Source organism: Galleria mellonella, unplaced genomic scaffold, assembly GCF_026898425.1.
Source record: "Galleria mellonella isolate WM207_F2 unplaced genomic scaffold, CSIRO_AGI_GalMel_v1 utg83, whole genome shotgun sequence".
In the NCBI taxonomy this organism is placed as follows: domain Eukaryota; kingdom Metazoa; phylum Arthropoda; class Insecta; order Lepidoptera; family Pyralidae; genus Galleria; species Galleria mellonella.
The window spans coordinates 3204966-3225216 of record NW_026442162.1 but is presented as its reverse complement, the minus strand read 5'-3'; the positions used below and the strand labels follow the sequence as shown (position 1 = coordinate 3225216).

The 20251-nt window shown below is 33.6% G+C and overlaps 2 protein-coding genes across 3 annotated transcripts; one reads left to right on the top strand and one right to left on the bottom strand.

The window, feature by feature from the left end:
- The first annotated feature begins 389 nt into the window (after positions 1-389).
- LOC113516744 (beta-lactamase-like protein 2 homolog) lies at positions 390-5194 on the top strand. 2 transcript variants are annotated; one of them, XM_026901210.3, is made up of 5 exons: positions 390-500; positions 755-880; positions 1398-1558; positions 2305-2630; positions 3588-5194. In XM_026901210.3, the coding sequence occupies exons 2-5, from the start codon at positions 759-761 to the stop codon at positions 3855-3857; spliced, it is 879 nt and encodes a 292-aa protein (XP_026757011.2). In that variant the 5' UTR covers positions 390-500; positions 755-758; the 3' UTR covers positions 3858-5194. The 2 variants fall into 2 exon arrangements, with proteins under 2 accessions (XP_026757011.2, XP_026757012.3); XM_026901211.3 differs by lacking the exon at positions 390-500 and adding an exon at positions 538-668.
- Positions 5195-5196: 2 nt separating this feature from the next.
- LOC113516699 (mRNA-capping enzyme) lies at positions 5197-20124 on the bottom strand. Its single transcript, XM_052901870.1, has 12 exons — positions 19769-20124; positions 17693-17829; positions 16853-17020; positions 15921-16024; positions 15245-15320; positions 14357-14605; positions 11943-12078; positions 11348-11493; positions 9817-9982; positions 8921-9021; positions 7759-7955; positions 5197-6937 (listed from the first exon to the last, which is right to left on the bottom strand). Exons 1-12 carry the CDS (start codon positions 19952-19954, stop codon positions 6819-6821), a joined length of 1785 nt encoding a protein of 594 aa, XP_052757830.1. The 5' UTR covers positions 19955-20124; the 3' UTR covers positions 5197-6818.
- Between the last annotated feature and the right edge of the window lie 127 nt (positions 20125-20251).

Below are 20251 nucleotides of genomic sequence, written 5' to 3'. Positions count from 1 at the left end.
TGTTTTCCATTCTAATATTTCATTTATATGACTGCCACTGCCACCTATGGTTCAAAGTAATAACAGGAACATTCAACACAAACATTTTGGTTCTGTTTATATAATTTTTGACTGGCAGCACGTAATAATTATGACTTTTAAGGCTACAGCTCCACCCCTAGAAAGTTATTTTAAATACACTAAATGCATTGTATGCTGCGATTTGTGACTTTTTGTGAATCCCAGCAATGATTTAGAGGTGGTCTCTAATATGCATGGATACTAGAGACCTGCATACTAGAGATACTTGCACCTGCAAGATACTAGTAAATCATTAACTTAATAGGTACATTTTTTATATTACAAATTTTATTACAACAACTCTATTCTTAATTATCATGTTGACAAATGCAATGTCCATGCGCTGTCGATGTTATGTCATTAAATGTCATTTAACTGCTACTTGGAAGAAAATATAATAGGTAAATAAATAAAGTCAAAATCTACCTAGCAAAGAACACGTAAGTAAACACGTTTATTTTACACTTAGTAAAGTTTATTTAAACCTAATTAGAATATTTTGAATGATATTATTATATTATGTTTTTATTTCTGCTGTTTATAATTGTAGTTGCTATAATCTTCGTGAAGGAACGAAGTGCAAACTTCGAGAGTAATTATATTGTGCCGTAAATGAATCTTTTATTATCTTATCGCGTTGTGTGATTTTAAATGTGGACTTTAAACCTAACTAACAACTTTCTTACGTTTTTAGTAAAATGGCAGCAGTAATACCGGCCGTAACGAAACTCTCAAGTCAAGTTATAAGAATTCTAGGATGCAACCCTGGACCCATGACACTGCAAGGCACTAACACATATCTAATTGGAACAGGAAGAAAGTATGTTTCGAAACCTTCATCATCATTATAATCCATCCAAGGGGAAAAGAGATTGTTAGTAACTAGATTGCGTACTATTGCAAGCAGGTCCTCCTATCAAGTCGACCTCCACGCGGTTCCTCCTGGAAACCATGGGTGATAATTGTGAAATTTGTCATGATGTGCTAACTTCCGCACATGCCATTAGTGCAGGCAGAATTACCATTCCATTATCAGCCGTTTCATTCTCAGTGTGTATTGATAATGCAGGTGGGGTTATTATTTCATTTACACCCATTAAATCGAAAAAAAAATACAACCCACCCATTGTCTACTGCTGAACATATGTCTTCATACATTCCCATATAGTATGATTCTGCACCACTTACATATATTGTTTGCACTATGGTATTTTTCATCTTGTGAGAAAGTGCCCAACACTACTTGCCAATATGAGGTTGCTACATTTGAAACTTTAATAATCATTTTTTCATTGAAAATCTAGACTCCATGTTCTTAACATAATTTTTTATTCCAGTCGCATTCTTCTAGACACTGGTGACAAAGATGTGCAGGAATACCAGAAACACTTATCTGAAGTGGTGCAGTCAGAAAAGGTGAACATAGAACACATTGTGGTCACTCACTGGCATCACGATCACATTGGAGGAGTGGAAAACATATATGGCAGCATTGCAGGTTCACATTTTTAAGTATTTTCACATCACTTATATGTATTTTTTTCATACTTAGCACAGGTACTATCAAGTGTGGCAACTATTGACAAAACTTCCCTTATAGGGAAGGCCTGTTTAACAGTGGACAATTAATGGCTGATATAATAATAAATAGTATACTAAATTTAGTCATAATAGTTTTTTTTATTTATATTTTAGCCGAGGCTTAGTACACCTAGCCTAATAGAAGATGTATGCTTTTAAGGTTTGTCAAAACGGCTTTTCAGAGGTTTAAAGATTAGTATATACCAGAGGGGGCTTTGTACAAAAATTGTCTGTTTGGGCACTACTGTCCCATTTGTATTTCTGCTGTGAAGCAGTTGTGTTGTATAGCTGTATTATGATCTGAAAATGTAAACAGACAAGCATCATCCATCATATTAGCCTTTTACTGACCAATGGTGAACATAAGCCTCCCCATTAGGGGGTTTTGCTAGTAGTTGCCACACTTGGCAGGCGGCTTGGCAACTGCAGTGCTTTGGAGATGTTTTAAGAGGGATGCTGCTGCCCATCCTTCACCCTTCCTTAGTCACCTTTTATGACACCCACCAGAAAGGAAGGGGTGGCTTATTCTATGCTGACACCACATGGAAAAAATACAAGCAATAATATGCAATAATTAGAATTATAAAAATGCTATATAAAAATATTTAAAATGAAGATTATATTTAAATAAAAATATTTTCATTTTACTTTTAATAATTGTAGCAAAACCACTAATATGGAAACACAAACGCAGCTCTGATGATAGTCCAGACAGTGAGCTGCCTACAGAGATTCCCATCAACTGGCTATCAGATGGACAAGAGATCAAAGTGGAAGGTGCTACAGTGAAAGTACACCACACTCCTGGCCATACAACTGACCATGTTATATTGACGTTATTGGAAGAGAACATATTGTTCAGTGGAGACTGCATACTGGGCGAAGGCACTGCAGTATTTGAAGACTTATACACTTATATGAAAAGTTTGAATAAGATATTAGAACTTAAGCCAAGGGTGATATATCCAGGACACGGAAATGTTGTAGAGGTAATTAACTGATTTTAAGAAACATTATTATTACTATTTATCAGCATGATTCAGTAAATGTATCCCACATTTACTGACCAGGATAAAAATCCCATCCCATGTAGTATGTGTATACCAAATTTCATAGTGATTGGTTAAGCTGTTAAAGCACTATAAGGTAACAAACAAACTCACTTTTACATTTATAATATTAGTAATGATGAGAAGTGGTAGGTCATCGCCTGCCAAGTTTGTGTCAAATATTCTTTGTGAAATATCGAGTGTTCACAAATAATTGAAACAGTTACTTCATATCTCTGACTACCTCATCAGGGATTTTATGTATATCTTAATCAATTCTGAAACAACTTTTATAATAGTTTTTTGTGATTAATAGGAGTTACATTTCATGTTAATTTAGTTATAATAGGATATCTTACTACCAATTTATCCCGATAGCGCCGTCAGTATTCTATCAGTCGTTAACTGTTGAACATAGCCTCCCCCATAAGGAGGGTTTTGCCATTAGTTGCCATGCTTAGCATGCGGGTTGGCAACTGCAGTTTGGCTTTTAGTGATGTTCTAAGAGGGACGCTGTTACCCATACCTCCACCATAAGCTCCCTTAGTACCTATACACCTATACCTATAGTCCTTTAGACCATTAGCCTCTTACGACAGCCACGTGAAAGGTAGTGGTGGCCTATTCTATGTCGGGACCTACGTAGCTAAAACCTGCTGCCATTTTTTTTATGAGACAAATAAAGTTCTCTCTGGTTTAGTCTACACTGATAGATAGAAAAATTAATATACCTAGTTTACATTTTAAATGTTCCGTTGATGTTGTTTATGTTAAAGATGGCACCACCTTTGCGGAACTTTGCATGAGCTATTAATGTTGCTATTGTTTTGCTCTAGTCAATCCTGCTAGTTTAATTTATAATTTCAAATACAATAATTTATTTAATACTATTTACAGGAACCAATACAGAAAATAGAATACTATATAGCCCATAGAAATCAAAGAGAAGAACAGATATTGGGAGCTCTAAAGAATAATTTAAATAAGCAATTAAATGAAATGGACTTGGTTAAACTGATATATACAGAGACACCGGAACATTTGTGGCCAGCAGCTGCCTATAATGTCAACCATCATTTGACAAAACTCACAAAGGAAAATAAAATAAAATGTATTACTGTAGATGGAGAGACTAGGTGGCAATATAACGTCAATAGTAATTTATAAATATTTCAGGGTCGCATGTGACACCCCTAGTGTTGCAGGCGTCCATAGGCTACAGTGACCGTTTACCATCAGACGGGCTTTATGCTTGTTTGCCATTTTTGTGGTATAAAAAATACTAAAATTGTTTATTATCGATATTTAAAGAATTATTATTTTTTATTTCAATTGCTGCGACCAGGGCCAGTTGGTATATAACCAGAAATATGTAAGGACGCACCTCGCTTATCCAACTCGAATTCGCGTTGCAAGTTATGGGTACTTATTTCTATTTTGTATTTAAAAAAAAAACCTTATAAATATAGCTTTTGTTAAGACGTAACCTACCCATGTACCAAATTTTATTCAATTCATGGAGCGGCAAATTAGCTCCATCGAACTCTGGTTGCCATTAATTGAGAACGCTCATATTACCAACAACGAACTTAGGAAGACCTCGTAAGAAAGAAAATATTTAGGTAATGGTATTTATAATTTTGTTATTCTTGTTATTTATTGTTATCCTTGTTATTTGTATTTTGTTATGACTTAAGTCAATAAAATTTTTTGATTGATTATCAGCTTTATTTAACTGTGAAATATTCAGTGATACGAATATTGTATAGCTGCAAATATTTTTTTTATCAATCAAAGCTAAGAATATAGTAGAATCAGTTTACTAGCTTGACGTTTAGGGTATTAATGAATCTATAAACATAACCTAAAACAGTAGAAGGGAAATTCAATAGCTAGATCTAAATACACCTTTACAGGCTACACAAAAGCTGCTACATTGGTAGCAGCTTTTGTGTAGCCTGTAAAGGTGTATTTAGATCGTATTTGATATTGACGAAGCCCAAGAGTACTTGGTCATAGGACATGTTGTGGGCTTATTTATTAAAATTATCTATATTTAAGTGATTTAAATATTTCCCCTTCTCAACATGCTTTCTCCTGTAACTATATTTTGAAATTAACACGACAGAATTGCTCAGTTGCATACTAGTTGCAAACAAAAAAAAAATTATATCTACTACAGTTTTGCCTGCAGTAAACAGTATGCAAATTATTTTGTATTAGGATATGGCCTCTGAGTGTACCAAATTTTTTTCTATTCCATTCAGCTGTTTAAGCATGATTGAGTACAAGCTTCCACATTAATTAATAGGATTTCATTTTAAAAAATTGGTGCCATTAGTATGTTATTATATTCATTATCACTATTTTTTCTTTGTTATGAATTGTGAACAAAACTCAATTTGTGTTAAATAATTTTAATTGTATATATTAAATGTATCGAATATATTTATATACTTACTATAAAAATATGATTTATAAATAAAAACAGTTTTCATTTGTCATGTTTTGATTTTCATGAATTTTATTTAATACATACATCATTGTATTATTAAATTTTAATTTAATTGAGAGTATAATTATAATAGCCGCTTAATATTTACAGCTATCAAGTAAAACAAACAATGATACTTTAAATAAGATCTTTACAATTTATAATTTCATAAATGAAGACATATTTTCATTAATAATTTTATAAATACGACTCCTTATCCGAGTGTTTTCTAGTGGTCCTACTATTTTGTAATACAATCTATTGACTCTTATTTTAAACGTTTATAGTCATTTCCTAATCCATATTCATATATACAAATCAGTTGCACACTGATTCAGCCAGTTAATTATGAGAATATTAAGATCGATTCTGGAGCGCCATTTCTCTAAGGCTATCTCTAAAATTAAAATTTCAATTTGATATAACTTCTAATTATGCTCGAGCACATCAAAGGGACTGTTTCCATGTTCCAGCCAGTAACCGGACTTGGATATATTTACTTGTAAACTTGTCGAGTTTCGCAGAATGGCGATAAATTATTTAGAAAGGGTCCAGTTAATGTTATTTGTTTGTATATATTGTGATTGCTAAGGAAGCGAATTGGGAGATTATCAAGCTGTCTTAGTTGGTAAATACAAATATTCACAGCTTATTTTTTATTGTAGGGACAAATATGAATTAATTATATAATAGATTTAAGTCAAAATTAATATAATTTTAGTTTAAAATGTTCCTTAAAATAATTTCCTGAAATTATCAAATTATAATATTAGGTTAAGAGATAGGTTTGCAAAAATGGCGTTTCAGAATCAGCTCTATCGTGCGATTTTTACAGTGTCGAAGGAATACCTGTAAAATGTTTGTATTCGACTCTGCTACCGAACATGATAAAGCCTAAACGCGATGCCACTGCAAAATTACAATATACGATTATTATATATGGTATGCCCATGGTATTGTTTATGTTTAAAGGCGATGGTTACCATTTCCCATTAAGTGTACCGTCAGCTTTGCCATTCTAAGTATCATAAAAAAAAACGATCATTGAATCACGATAAAAGTATCGTGCGTGTTTGTTGCTTAGCGATGTATCTATCCGCCCTACTTTTTATTCGACCGCTCCTTAAAAACGATCGAATCTTGATTCGAGTCAGAGGATTCGGAAGAGTACTTTCATATAGATAATAAATGTTCAGTAATCTAACCATTCTTCATTTTGTGATTAAGAAAAATATATAATTCAGAAACAGAATCAGGGCCTCTAGACAAGTGGCAAGTGAATTCGTCGATGGAATCGACATCGCTAGCGAGTTCATGAGATAGAATGAGATAGCAACGCCGGATGACTCATTCCAACTCACGGACTCGCTAGCTATGTCGATTCAATCGACGAATTCGCTTGCCACTTGTCTAGAGGCCCTGGACAACTTACTATCACACGAGTCGACTTTAAGTACGGGTATCGTAAGCACCCGAAACCTGTATTCGATTACCGTATATCCGAATTATGTATATTAAGTATTAGTATCCGAGTACCTCGATCTTATTTGACACATCACTACTGCTGCCCGAATAAAAAATTCAAGTATCAATGTTTATATTTACTGGCATTTCTTATCTAAGCTTCCACCACGTTAGTAACGCGAACGTTTAGGTGGCGGCATAATATCGGAATCGTCGTGGAACCGATGTTTTTTAATATAATCCAGAAGTCGCTCGCTGGTAACGGGTTCTTGTATACTTTCGCATACAGCTGTAACAAAATTAATAAATAAATATTACAGGTCATATACAACATCATCTAGTCCAGTACTAAGTAGAGTTTGTACTGTGCCATAAGAAACGGTCCCGAGTCACTTGCATCAATAATTAAATATACTCTATGACATAGATTCTATGTAATATGAAGAAATCCTTTACACGTTGATATTAATATCATGATAACGTCTCATTGGTGGCCACGAGTCTCTCTCAGAGCCGACTTTATTGGGGTCTATGATTGGGGCAAGTTTTTGACTGGCGTCCCTAACGACTAAAACACGTAATCCCTCTGATTTTCAGGGGTGCCAAGACAGTCCACAAGAATATCAACGTCAGATTTATTGTGACCCGTTACTGGTGCGTGGTCCCTGCAGCGCCCCCCTTGTAATTTCAGTGTCCACTATTGATGCCCAACCTACATTATGTATAGGGGGGGGGGATTGTTAGTAATAGGGTCAAGTCGACTTCCATGCAATTCTCCTTGGAAACCATCGTGTTAGATTCTTGAATTGGTTATGATGAGCCAACTGACCTTCTTTCATCCTATCATCTCTCACTGGTGCCCCACCAGCGTTCAATAATAGCTAAGGGGTTACTATTCTATTTTCACCCATGAAAAAAAGACCTACATTATGTTATTAACATCGAACAACTCAGTATACCTAGAATTTAACCAATCGAGTAAAGCTCGTTTCCTTGTTTGGTTTGATGAAACATTGAATCCGAGACCTTATTTGCGTAAACAAGCAGCTACAGGGGACTACCAACAATATAATTTTTATTAAGTACTTATTTATTTATAATTCGAAATACCTTTGGCAGTGTTGAAGCTGTTTGGATATGACTTATCCGTTCTTTCTCTCATAAAAACCCACTGATTGGTGTTTTGATCAAAAGTGCACTCTATTATTTTATTATTTAAATGCTTTATGTCTTTTGTTACTCGCATTGAAGCGAACGGTTCACTATATTGTCCAACGTACAAGAGGGCTTGTTTTGTAGGTAACATCCTAAAACAAAACAAAAAAAAAACAAGTTAGTATATTTACCTATTATTAAAGTCTTTTAAAGTCCGCTGGTAATTCCTATCAGTGATAGGGATTTTAAGTTTTGTAGCGATGTTTTTGTTTATCGGCAGTGCCGCATTGTTTCTATTGTCATCGCACAGCCTTAAGTTATGGCTTGAGACGAGAGTGCAAACATGCCTTTTCAACCGACTTAAAAAAAGAAGGACGTTCTTTATTCAGTTGTATTTTTTATGTTTGTTATCTCATAACCCCATTTATAAACCAATTTTGAAAATTCTTTTTTATTGTTATCTCATAACCCCGTTATCTTATAAACCGATTTTGAATATTTTTTTTTATCTTAAAAGATATACTCACAGATCGGTCCTGTAGAAATTTTATCAAAATCGGTTCAGTAGTTTAATTTTTAGAGCAAAGTAAATGGTTTGTCAAAATTAAAGTCGGTTTTTTGTGGGAGTGTTTTTAATTATTTAAGGAGTCGGGTCCCTCAGAAATTAGGTCCAGCTCAGAAAATAATCCTGAACTCGTCAATGCATCAAATGTATCAAAGATCTAATGTCGCAAACAGCAAATATCAGACGCAAACGGATCGCATCTCTTTTATACCGACTGCGTGGCAGCAGTAACAGTATTCTGAGGGCATTGACATGTACTAAATACGATAGCCTGATCCTTTCATTGTGGGTCAAAATTATTATAGGGGCCATAAAATGAATTTTGTATTTTTTTTCTTTCTACTAACATAGTTCAAATCAATTGTTACTAACAAGAATGGATCTTTGTAATCTATAAATAAAGAAATATTATTATTATTAGCCTTAGAGATTGCTTAACATACTACATGGTATGGAGAATGATAAAGGCTACATTGTATCCTGGTCAATGAACATATCTCAGTCAACAGACGAAATCGCAAGGTAAAAGCTAATACATTTTTATAAACTCACCCTAATCCATCCTTAGTAACTATTTGCAACTTGAAATCAACGCTATTCATATTGCTCGGTTTCCATTTCAAAACGTCCGGACACGGGCCAGGTTGATATGGCTGAAAAAGTACAAAACGTAAATTAAGAGAATTCATACTGAAGCTTATTTAAGTGTGAAACTTTCAATAACAATTGAATAATTAAGTTATTATTTATTAACAATTGAATTGTTATTCGTATATTTTTTTATACCACTGAGGTGGCAAACAAGCATACGGTCCACCTGATGGTAAGCGGTTACCGTAGCCTATGAACACCTGCAATACCAGAGGTATTACGCGTTTTATTTATTTACAATTTGTGTAGATTTATTTTCTTAGTATTCTATTTATTTTGTAAATTCTTATTTTTTTCCTGTACACTTTCTGCACTAGATTACCCGATAATCAGTTTTTCTCTCTGTATTGGGTTGGCTGGAAAAGATCACTTTCAGAGATAAACCAACGTTTGCTAACACGTTGTTAAACTAATCGCTGTATCTTTTTTTACAAGTGCAGTAAAGAATACATATATAGGCTTTGGTGATGTTTTAAGAGGGAAGATTGACTACTAATAATAATATAATCAATCTTTAAATGTTGACCACACGATTTTTTTTTTGATGGGTGATAATGGTATGGTATCCCCGCCTGCGCTTACGGTATACGCTTGCCGAGCACCCGTGAAGGATGATAGATGAGAATGAAAACAGGCCAGTTAGCCCATCATGATGAATTCATCAGGAATTAACCGCGAGGAGGTCGACCTGGTTGGGTATATTACTAGCAATGGGATTCTCAGTCTCCATTACTAACAATCCCTTTCCCCCTAACCCCCCACGATTAAGTCTCTTTGATATATTTAATAAAATTTACCTCCTTGGATGGTTGGAAAATGAGTCCATCTGGTTCATGGGATAACGTCTTCGCAAACTTTTCGCCTAGCAGCCGTGACGCCATCGATACCTCCCAAAACTGCTTTAATCTCACGCTGAATGGTTCTTGGTCTTTCTTTATGATACCCTTCATCATTGCTTCGTGCCTAAAAAAATTATTATTATTTTATTATTTCGGAATTGTCATCATTTGTAAGGAAAAAGCTTGTTGAAAATCATAAGATAAAGAAGTACTAGTACTTCTTAGGGTTCTGACAGAGTTTTATAGATGGCCTTAATTTTTTTGAGATCATTTCAGCTAATCATTGTCCACTGTTGAATATTATGCCTGTGCCTAACAGTCCTGAGCTTATTTGTATGGAGTTGTTTTTTGAAAATAAAAAAGAATTTCAAAAGCTCAAAAAGTTATACGACCAATACTTGTATTGCCCCCTCAGCTTGTTAATCCTTTGTGTTTTTTTTAATTCGATGAAATAGCATACATCGTGACAATCTGCTTAAGAAAATTACCTTTTCATTACTTATTTATGTATAATTAAACGACAGCATAATAAAATTGCAGAGAGTCAGTGATTGCCGGTGGCTCTGGACTGTTTCCATGACTGTGGCAATGACAGTCTATGGGGGAGGCCTATGTTCAGCAATAGTATATAATCAAAAAACTAAATAAACAATGTAAACAATAAAATGAAATACCTAATAATCAATACTAATATAATAATTTAAAATTGTGTTGCACTAAAAACACTTCAATTGTGGCAAAACATGTGATTTAAAAACTAAACCAATTTTGATAAAATTTCTATGTGATTGGTTGATTACAGATTGGCCCCATAGAAATTTTATTTAAGTGGTACATCCTTTCATATAAAAAAATAATTTTCCAAATCGGTTTATAACAGACGATGTTATTAGGGTAACAAACGTGAAAAAAAAAAATACACTTGAATTGAAAGCCTCTAACTTTTTAAAGTAGAAATTTTATTTGAACACACTTATCTCTGAAACCGCCAATTGGATATGAAAAAAAAATCGCATTTGACATTTCATTTCTTAAGGTCTTTACCTAATTCTATGTTCTTTTTTTTATACAACTTAGAATGGCAAACAAGCTGACGGCCCACCTGATGGAAAGTGGTAACCGTCGCCTATAGACATGAGCAGTACCATAGACATAACAGAGTATACTGTTTCGCCCATAATACCCCCCCATACGTTGCCGCTCCTGAGGACTCAGGTGTTATTCCTCTGTACCCTGTAAATTCACGCCATATCCCACCCTTCAAACCGAAACACAACCATGCAGACACAACTGCTTCACGGTTGAAATACGAATGGGACAGAGGTACCCAAGCAATCGACTTTTGTACAGTCTCCCTTTGGTAAAGTCTCTCTTTTCTATGTCAATTTATTATGACGATAGGACCCCGAGCCGAGTCGCGGGATATAATTAATATACATATAAAATTATAAAAATAGACATAGATACATAGACACTAATTGTGGCATACCTGGGATTAACAATTTCTTTCTCAATGTACTCCAACCGCGTGGGGTAGAACGCCATTTTGCCGACGTCTTCTCCCTCGTATTTTATTATATCGTAAACTAGATACCTTGGTATGTTTTGACCTTTCACTTTGTCTATAACTAATTCCTGCAAACAACAAACACATTTTAATACTCGTATATAAAATCCTTTGTCACAATGTTTGTACACGTTAATCTCCGAAATCGCTTAACAGATATTAATGAAATTTTGTAAAAATGTATTGTTTGTATTAACTTAACGAGATAAACGACATGCAACACGAATTTTAATATTCATACCATATCAGCCGTTAACTGCCCACTGCTGGACATAGGCCTCGCCAATAAAGCGGAATTTTGCCCGTAGTTGCCACTCTTGGCAACCGACATCCTTACGGGAGAGACCTATGTTCAGCAGTGGACAGTTAATTACTGATATAATAATAAAAATAATAGGTCTTATTCTTTAAATTTTTCAATTAATGCATATATAGTAATCTTAGTTTAATTTAATGACATTCACACGTACAAAAGTATTAAGTATATCAAAAATATTAAAAATAACTGCTTACTAACACCATCAAGCAATGTATCCTTTAGATGTCTTCTCAGATCATGTCTGTGCAGGAATCTTAAACCAAACACTTTGAAGGCACAGTTGTCTCTGTCAAACATGTACACCTCTCCCTCGCCGTCTATTAACATCATGTACCTTTGGAAATAAACATAGAAGATAAAAATATGGATTGTAAACTAAATTGTACAAGGAATCCTCAAGGAAAAGTGAAAGAGAGAAAGAAGAAATATGGTGGGTACCAATAACACTTAGAACATAAACATTTTTATAGGAAATAATTGTAAATTTAATTAAAAGAAAATGCTAGAATAAATGTGATAACTAATATCTATGATACGATTGTTGTAAAACACCCATGACACTCCTGCGCTGCCTTTCGTGATGGTGTTGCATCTCCATATTAAGTATTTATTTATTTATTTACACTTTATTGCACCAAATAAAAAGAGAAATAACAAATACAGTAAATATTAATGAGAAGTGACACAAAAGGCGGCCTTATCGCTAAGCAATCTCTTCCAGACAACCTTTGGGTAGAGGACATTGAGAAAAAGACAAAGAGTAGGTGGCGCACTATTATATAAATATTATCATATACAAACATATATAGATACATACATACATATATACACATACTTAACAGCATACATACAACAGAAAAAAATGACGAAGGAAAATGAAGAGAGAACACAGGAAAATAGTACTAAAGTGAGAGGTAGTAAGATTTAACAGAGGTTTTGAAGCTAGTAAGAGTTTGAGCGCACCGAATAGAGGTAGGTAGTGAGTTCCATAGACGAACTGCCTGAACAGTAAAGGATTTAGAATAAAAGGAAGAAGAATGAGTGGGAAATTTAAGTCGGAGGTTATTGACACTGCGTAAAGTATGATCATTAGCCTCACTGAGAAACAAGAATCGGTCTTTTAGATAATCAGGAGCAGCAGGATTAAAAAGGATTGTGTAAAGAAGAGACAGGATATGCAGATTACGACGAAAATGGATAGAGAGCCACTTGAGTTGAGTACGAAATTGAGAAATGTGATCATATTTGCGAAGACCAAATATGAAGCGGATACATAAATTTTGGAGACGCTCAAGCTTGTTTAATTGCTCTTCGGTGAGGTCTAAATAACATGAGTCGGCATAATCAAGAATGGGTAGGAGTAAGGTGTGTGCGAGCGCAATTTTGGTGTTAACTGGGAGGAAATTACGTAGTCTATTTAAGGCAAAAGTTGCAGCAAACATTTTTTTACTGACCTCCGAGATTTGTGGAGACCATGACAAAGTGTTATCAAAAATAATGCCAAGATTTTTTACTTTTTTCTGGTAATCTATCATAACCCCATCAAAAACCACAGGCGGAAGACTGGTCGAGGAAATTTTGGAAATAAGTATGGGACTCCCAATAATAATGGCTTGTGTCTTCAAGGGGTTTATAACAAGACCATGAGATTTACTCCACGCAGATATACGTTCCAGATCGGCGTTAACAGTAGATATTGCTAAAGAGATATCAACCAGAGGGGCTAAAGAGTAAATCTGTAAATCATCTGCATAAAGGTGGTAGGAAGATTGAAGTTTCGAAGTGATAGTGCTAATAAATAAGGCAAATAGAAGAGGAGATAAGACGCCACCCTGCGGCACGCCAGCTGACGTATGGCACCAAGAAGATAAAACGTCATCAATGCGAATACGTTGCCGACGTCCAAACAGGTAACTACGAAACCAGTCAATTGCCGTTGGAGATATGTTGAGAGAGGTTAGCAATCCTAACAAAATATCAAAATCAACAGTATTAAAAGCATTGCTAAAGTCCAATAATGTTAAGACCGTTAATTGAGAATTCTCCATGCCAAAACGGATATCGTCAGAAATTTTAATAAGAGCAGTAGTCGTACTATGACCAGGACGGAAACCAGATTGAAGAGGATTTAAGAGATTGTTTCTTGATAGGTAAAAGTTAAGTTTTTGTTGGACAAGGCGTTCTAAGGCTTTGGATAGAAAAGGGAGTATAGAAATTGGACGGTAATCTGAGAACGAGGAAGGAAGTTTCTTTTTTGGTAGAGGGATTATGAAAGCTGCTTTCCAAGCTGAAGGAAAGAAACCGGAGGACAGGGAATTGTTGAAAAGTAAGGTAATGGTGGGTAAAAGGATATCAAGGATAGGTAAAATCATATTATATATCATATAAATATAAATATAAAATCATATATATAATCATAGTATTCCCGACAATATCCCCCTCATTGATTTTGGAAGAAAAATACATGCACAATTGTTTGGCGATGGAAACAAGGGCTTTTTAACTTGATTAAAATTGAATTTTATTGTGATACAGAAGAAGGATAAATATTACTTGAATGTAGGTGACATTTGATATTAAACAACTTTCTATGGTTTATTTCTTCAACTCACCTCACTCCGTCCGCTTTCCATGAAACTCTGTATGGTTTTTCATGTAATTTCCTCAAATTTGTTACATCCATAGAAACAGGCTGCGCACCTGGGAACCCTGTTTTATCCCATTCGCAAAACTTTTGTGTCTTCCTCTGTACTTCGCTGAGGCGTGGCTGAGTATTGAAGGGCTCCACGCCTCTTACTCCAGGTACAAATACAGCCTTTTTGTGTGTAGTCTCCTTTCTACCTTTCCGTTTGTGGCCAGAACTGAAATATATAAAGACATAGATAAAATACTTTATCTTTGATTAATATTTTGTTTCCACATAATATATATTAAATATTGGCCAACATATAACAAATAAATAAATGTAATAGTTCCAAATATGATCTTTATTATTATTGTGTTTGTTTGTTATTTCTTAATGCTTTAACAAATCAGTATGAAATTTGGTATACAGATATAATATGGAATAGAGAAGTGTATGTGCTACCTTTTATCCTGCTCAGTAAATATATCCCGGTAGAAATAAAAAGGGCGTGAGACATAGACTGTGCCTTTATAAACACTTTAGTTTTAGGATGCGAAAATAGAATTTTCGGAAATAATATATAGTTTTTGTTACTCGCTGATAATGTAGCTTTCTATAGGTGAAAGAATTTTTAAAATCAGTTGAATAGTTTTTGAATATATTCATACCAAATAAGCAATCAAATCTTTCTACTTTATACATATTTATTTATACATCTCGTCATAGGTTAGTCAAGGTCTCCTGCATCCTTCCATTTTTATTTTATGTCTTCATTTAAAATATTCATAAACTAAGTTACTTAAGGGCCTGTAGAAAATATAAGCTCTTTTACGTTTCCCAAATATATTAATTATGGATTGTAATTGAAACTTACTGTGATGAACTGTTTGGTTCTGGTTCAGATTGTGCATTTGGGACATCATCATCATCATAATCAATTTCTTCCTCCTCTAAAAAAGTGAATTATGAATTATTAATGGCAAAAAATCCATTTAATACCTTTATTTATATTCTGGGTGGAGGATACCCAGTAAACTGTATATGTCACAAGGCACTTGTCTATATTATACAGTATGTTATTTAAAAAACCTATTCCTTAAAATGACGTTAGTGTTCATTAATAAGGTCTCAAAAAATATTTATTCTAGGAACATGATTTGTCTTAGGAAAAAAAATTACCTTATTATAAGTACTATCATCAGTTTTAAGGAATGGTTTATCTTAATTAACATACTGTACTCGTATTTTGGATATCTACTTGCGGAATATCCATTAACTGCGACTGAGGTTCAAACAAAAAATCTATTTTCTCTACATTGACGAGCGAATTTTACATACGGGGGACGAGGTTAAGTGCGATAAAAAAACATATGGATTGCAACTAAATTCCAATATAACAAATCATTCGAATATCAACATATTGAGAAATTGTATAAAGTTGCTATTTACATACTATTTGTCAACCGAGAAACGGGAAAAGATTATAACTATTTTTATTATACAGGTTTATTTTTAAGTAATAAAATAACAACAAAACTGGCAATATTTACCAATACACCAGCTAGGCCTCTCTGGAGCTGCAGGAGTAAATTCGACATCGTCATACCTCCTGTATAACTCTTGTAGATAATCCTGCTTGTATATGCCCGGAGGTCTAGGAAATAAATGTATTATATTAAGTATACGTACAGCTCGCCATAGACAGGGAGTTCATGCTCATGCCCTACAGCCTAAATGGTAGCGTATAGCGCGGTTTCAGAGATGTTTCCTCCCACGAACATTCAGGTTATGGAATGAGTTCCCTGCCGAGATTTTCCCAAGAGACTAGAGCATGGGGTTCTTCAAAAGGGAGGTAAAGAGGTTTCTACAGGGTCGGCAACGCGCGCGTAATACCTCTGGTATTGCAGGTGTTCATAGGCTACGGTAACCACTTACCATCAGGCCGTATGCTTGCCACCTCAGTGGTATAAAAAAAGCTACTATCTTTTTTACTACAAGTTACGTGTGGATTCTAGAAGTAGAAAAATTTATGAAAAATACCAATTCTATATGTCGTATTAAGATAAAACATACATCGGTTTTTAAATTAAACCTTTAGGAACACAACTATGAAAATCGCATTCAATTTGAAGCAGTAGCTTTTACGTGATATTGGAATAAATAAAATTTTACATACATATATAGACAAAATTTATAAAAATTATTGTTTTAGCTTCTATTGTTCTTATTAAGACTCCTCATATTAATTTGCACTATAACAATTTCTCTTCCCTTTATAAAGGTCATCCCATCATACCCTTTATAAAGGTGGCAGATAAAAAAAAGTGTCAACAATCACAAATTTCCTTTAATCCTTAAGGAGGCAAACAAGCTGACTTTGACATTTACATGATTAAAAATGGCTAACAAAAGCTTTCAACACAAGAGATATTACTAGTGCATATTTATAAAGATCTTCACAAACTGTCACAAGAAAGTTTACCTCAGCTTCGAGAACTCATACAGGGCACCCTCAACACTGCAATCCAAATGTTCCACCATATATGAGACTAAGAGAAAGCCAGTTCTGTTGAAACCGTGAGTACAGTGGACACCAATCACCTGTAGAGGATTCTGTGCGAGAAATTTGCTCACTAGTTGAATGAATGTTCTGAAATTATAAAATGAACATATAAAATATAATCACCAAAAATAAAAAAAAAAAACAATTGTTTCTATAGATGTATTTGGTAATATAAAGTATACCAAATGTCATTGTAATCCATTTATCTGTTCTTGAATATTCTCTGATCTGTTGTGATAATGAAGGGTATCAGTTCATCACCATCACAATGGACAATCTGGTCACTGATGACTCATCAGATATGAGATTGTCTATTTCTTAAACTTATTTATTATACACAAGTCTAAGCTAGTAATATGATTTAATGTCAAAAATCTCATAATTGTTATAACTTATGATAAATTATAATTGTTCATTATATTATTTATAATTTATTGTAAAAATATTAAATATTCTCTTTTTTTGTTGTAAAAATACAAGTAAATTTAGGTATTTCTACAATAAATTGGTACTTATTGTGTTATTTATGATTATAAGTAGATTAGAATAAATATTATATGAATGAATTATGAATATCAACTTGATTGTAAATATTAATATCTATATAAAAATTTTGTGTCACTATGTTTGTTCATGCAATCTCTGAAACAGCTCAATATTTTTTTAGAAAAAAAATTATAAATTTGTATTTGTTGAGTCGGTCAGTAAATTTGCAGAAACGAATTACTGAGATAATATTTATCTATGAGTTAAAATTACTTAGTCTGGTCAAGAGATGGTGTTTCACCATGTCCACGACACTGCAATTTTACATATTTGCAATCCATATTTTCAATCTCCTTCTTGTCATAAAAACGGCTGGTGTTAGTCAAATCAATCCATAATCCAAGCTTTACCTGTAACAAGCATTAGTGTCTAATTGTTTAATTTGACTTTAAAAACAATTAACCATATTTAACATATGTCATTTAGTCATTACGATATAAATAATTATGAGCTATAAGGATAATGGATTACATAATACTAATATCTATTTATACAATCTTCTATACTTATAATAAATCTGTAGAGATGTCCATTCTGTACATGAAATATATTTTGAAAATAACTAACAGGGGGTGATTAGTGACTGAGACTGATGCAAAAAATGCAATCAGTAAAATTTTTGTCTGACTGTCTGTACATTCGTTATAGAAACAAAAACTACTCAACAGATTTTAACAAAACTTGGTACAATTATTCTTCATACTCCTGGGCAGGTTATAGTATACTTTTCATCACACTACGATCAATAGGAGCAGAGCAGTGAAGGGAAATGTTGGGAAAACGGGAGAAGTTACTCCATTTTTTTAAGCTTTCGTCGCGTGTGCTGCTTTAATGGCCACTTTTTAAAATGTAAAAATGTCCACCCGTGCGAAACCGGGACGGGCCGCTAGTTAATACATAATACTCTTTCTAAATAGGTAATTAGAACAGTAAAGAATAGGTTCAAATAATCAAGATTCTACTGTAATAACAAGATCACATCAGATACCTGGTTTTAAGGCTACAATATGCTGTCATGCCTTATTAGGCAAAGGCCATAGGAAATGAAACCTGAAACACCCAGCCTAAGTTAATTTAGAAAAGTTCATTCTCAATAATTGACTCCATACTATTTAACCTCAGGGTAGATCCTCATTTACATTAATAATAAAATATTTATTTAGTTATATTTGACAAAAATCTAGCACCTAAATACCATTGCAAAAAGGGAAAGGGATTGTTAGTAATGGGGTCTAAATGCCTACTTGTTACCAATATACATTATTAGGTTGACCCCCACATGATTCCCACTGGAAACTATTGTAGTTAATAATTGTTGAATTTGTCACAATGGCCTTACTTTTATCCTCACCTATCATCATTTACTGGTACATTTTTTTTAATGTATGATAATGGGATCGCAACCTTGCCTGCGCTAACAGTATATGCAGGTCAGTTAGCCCATTGTTCAGCACGAGTTTCCAGGAGGGACCATGTGGAGGTCGACCTGTCAGAATATTCACTGGTGCATTGCCAGTGTATACCGATAGCTATACTATTTCTATACATCTCTATTTTATTATTGCTCGTTAAAAAAAACTTATTATTATATTAGATTTATATAGAAAATATTTACAGTAAATATATAATTACAGCAATGGGTGATAGTTGTTATTTCAAATACTAGTGATTAAAGCAATTACATCTCTATTTATAGCCACGAAGTCTTATAGAAAAAAAAAGTATTTTCCTTTTACTAAAAATTAGTTGTATCCCATGACTTTGCCCATGTGAATCAGTATATAAGAATATATCCTAACTTAGAACACATCCAATGTATATAAATTATCCATGTACAATATTTTATTCAAATCCATTCAGTAGGTTTTGCATGAAAGAGTACCAAATATCCATCCTTACAAACTTTCATATTTATAATACTATTCTGATTGTGTATTCACACTATGATATAAACAAAATAACTTTAATCTTGAGAAAATTTATTAAGAATTGATAATGATATTGTATAATGTAAGTACTTAATATAAATATTTTTTATTAGGCAGAGAGACTACCATTTGTTTCTATTCTGACATATCTAAAGTTAGATTGATTTTATTAGTTTACATCTCTATAGGATGTCTCAAGTCTTTTAATCAATTGAATTATTTCTTCTCTGTCAATTCTCCTAGTGAGGCTAGTCACTGACCTATATATAAAAACTAAGTAAATAATTCACCAAAGCAGTTATAAAGCACTTTTGGCAGTAGGTCAATAAATAAACTGTTGATGCATGCAAACAATACATACCTTCATGCTTTTCATAAAGGAGAACAGCATAGAGGGTGTAAATCGACTTTCTTCAGGTACTTTGTCGTTAAATTGACTACCTAGAGGTGTCTTAAAAGCTAAAAATTTGTCTGCAACCAAACTAGTAGCCTTTCGTGGGCACTTTAGCCACCTGTTAGGGATAGGTCCTGGATCCTTGTGAGACATCTTGAACAATGTGCAATTTATATAATTACTACAGATCTAGTTTATTACGACTGTTAAAGTAAAACCGTATTTTGTGTTATTTATAAATAATTATCTATCGTTTCACTTCTAATGAAAGTCGTTTAGTGATACACAAAGACGTCGTAAAATAAAATGACAACTGTCAGATCACAAACGTAAAGACATTAAATGAATGTTGACAAGTGTCAATATGACATTTCATTTAATTTCCTATTTTTTTTTCTTTCTATGAAGATGAAAAGAGACTGCAATCATACAGTCATGTATGGTAGGTAA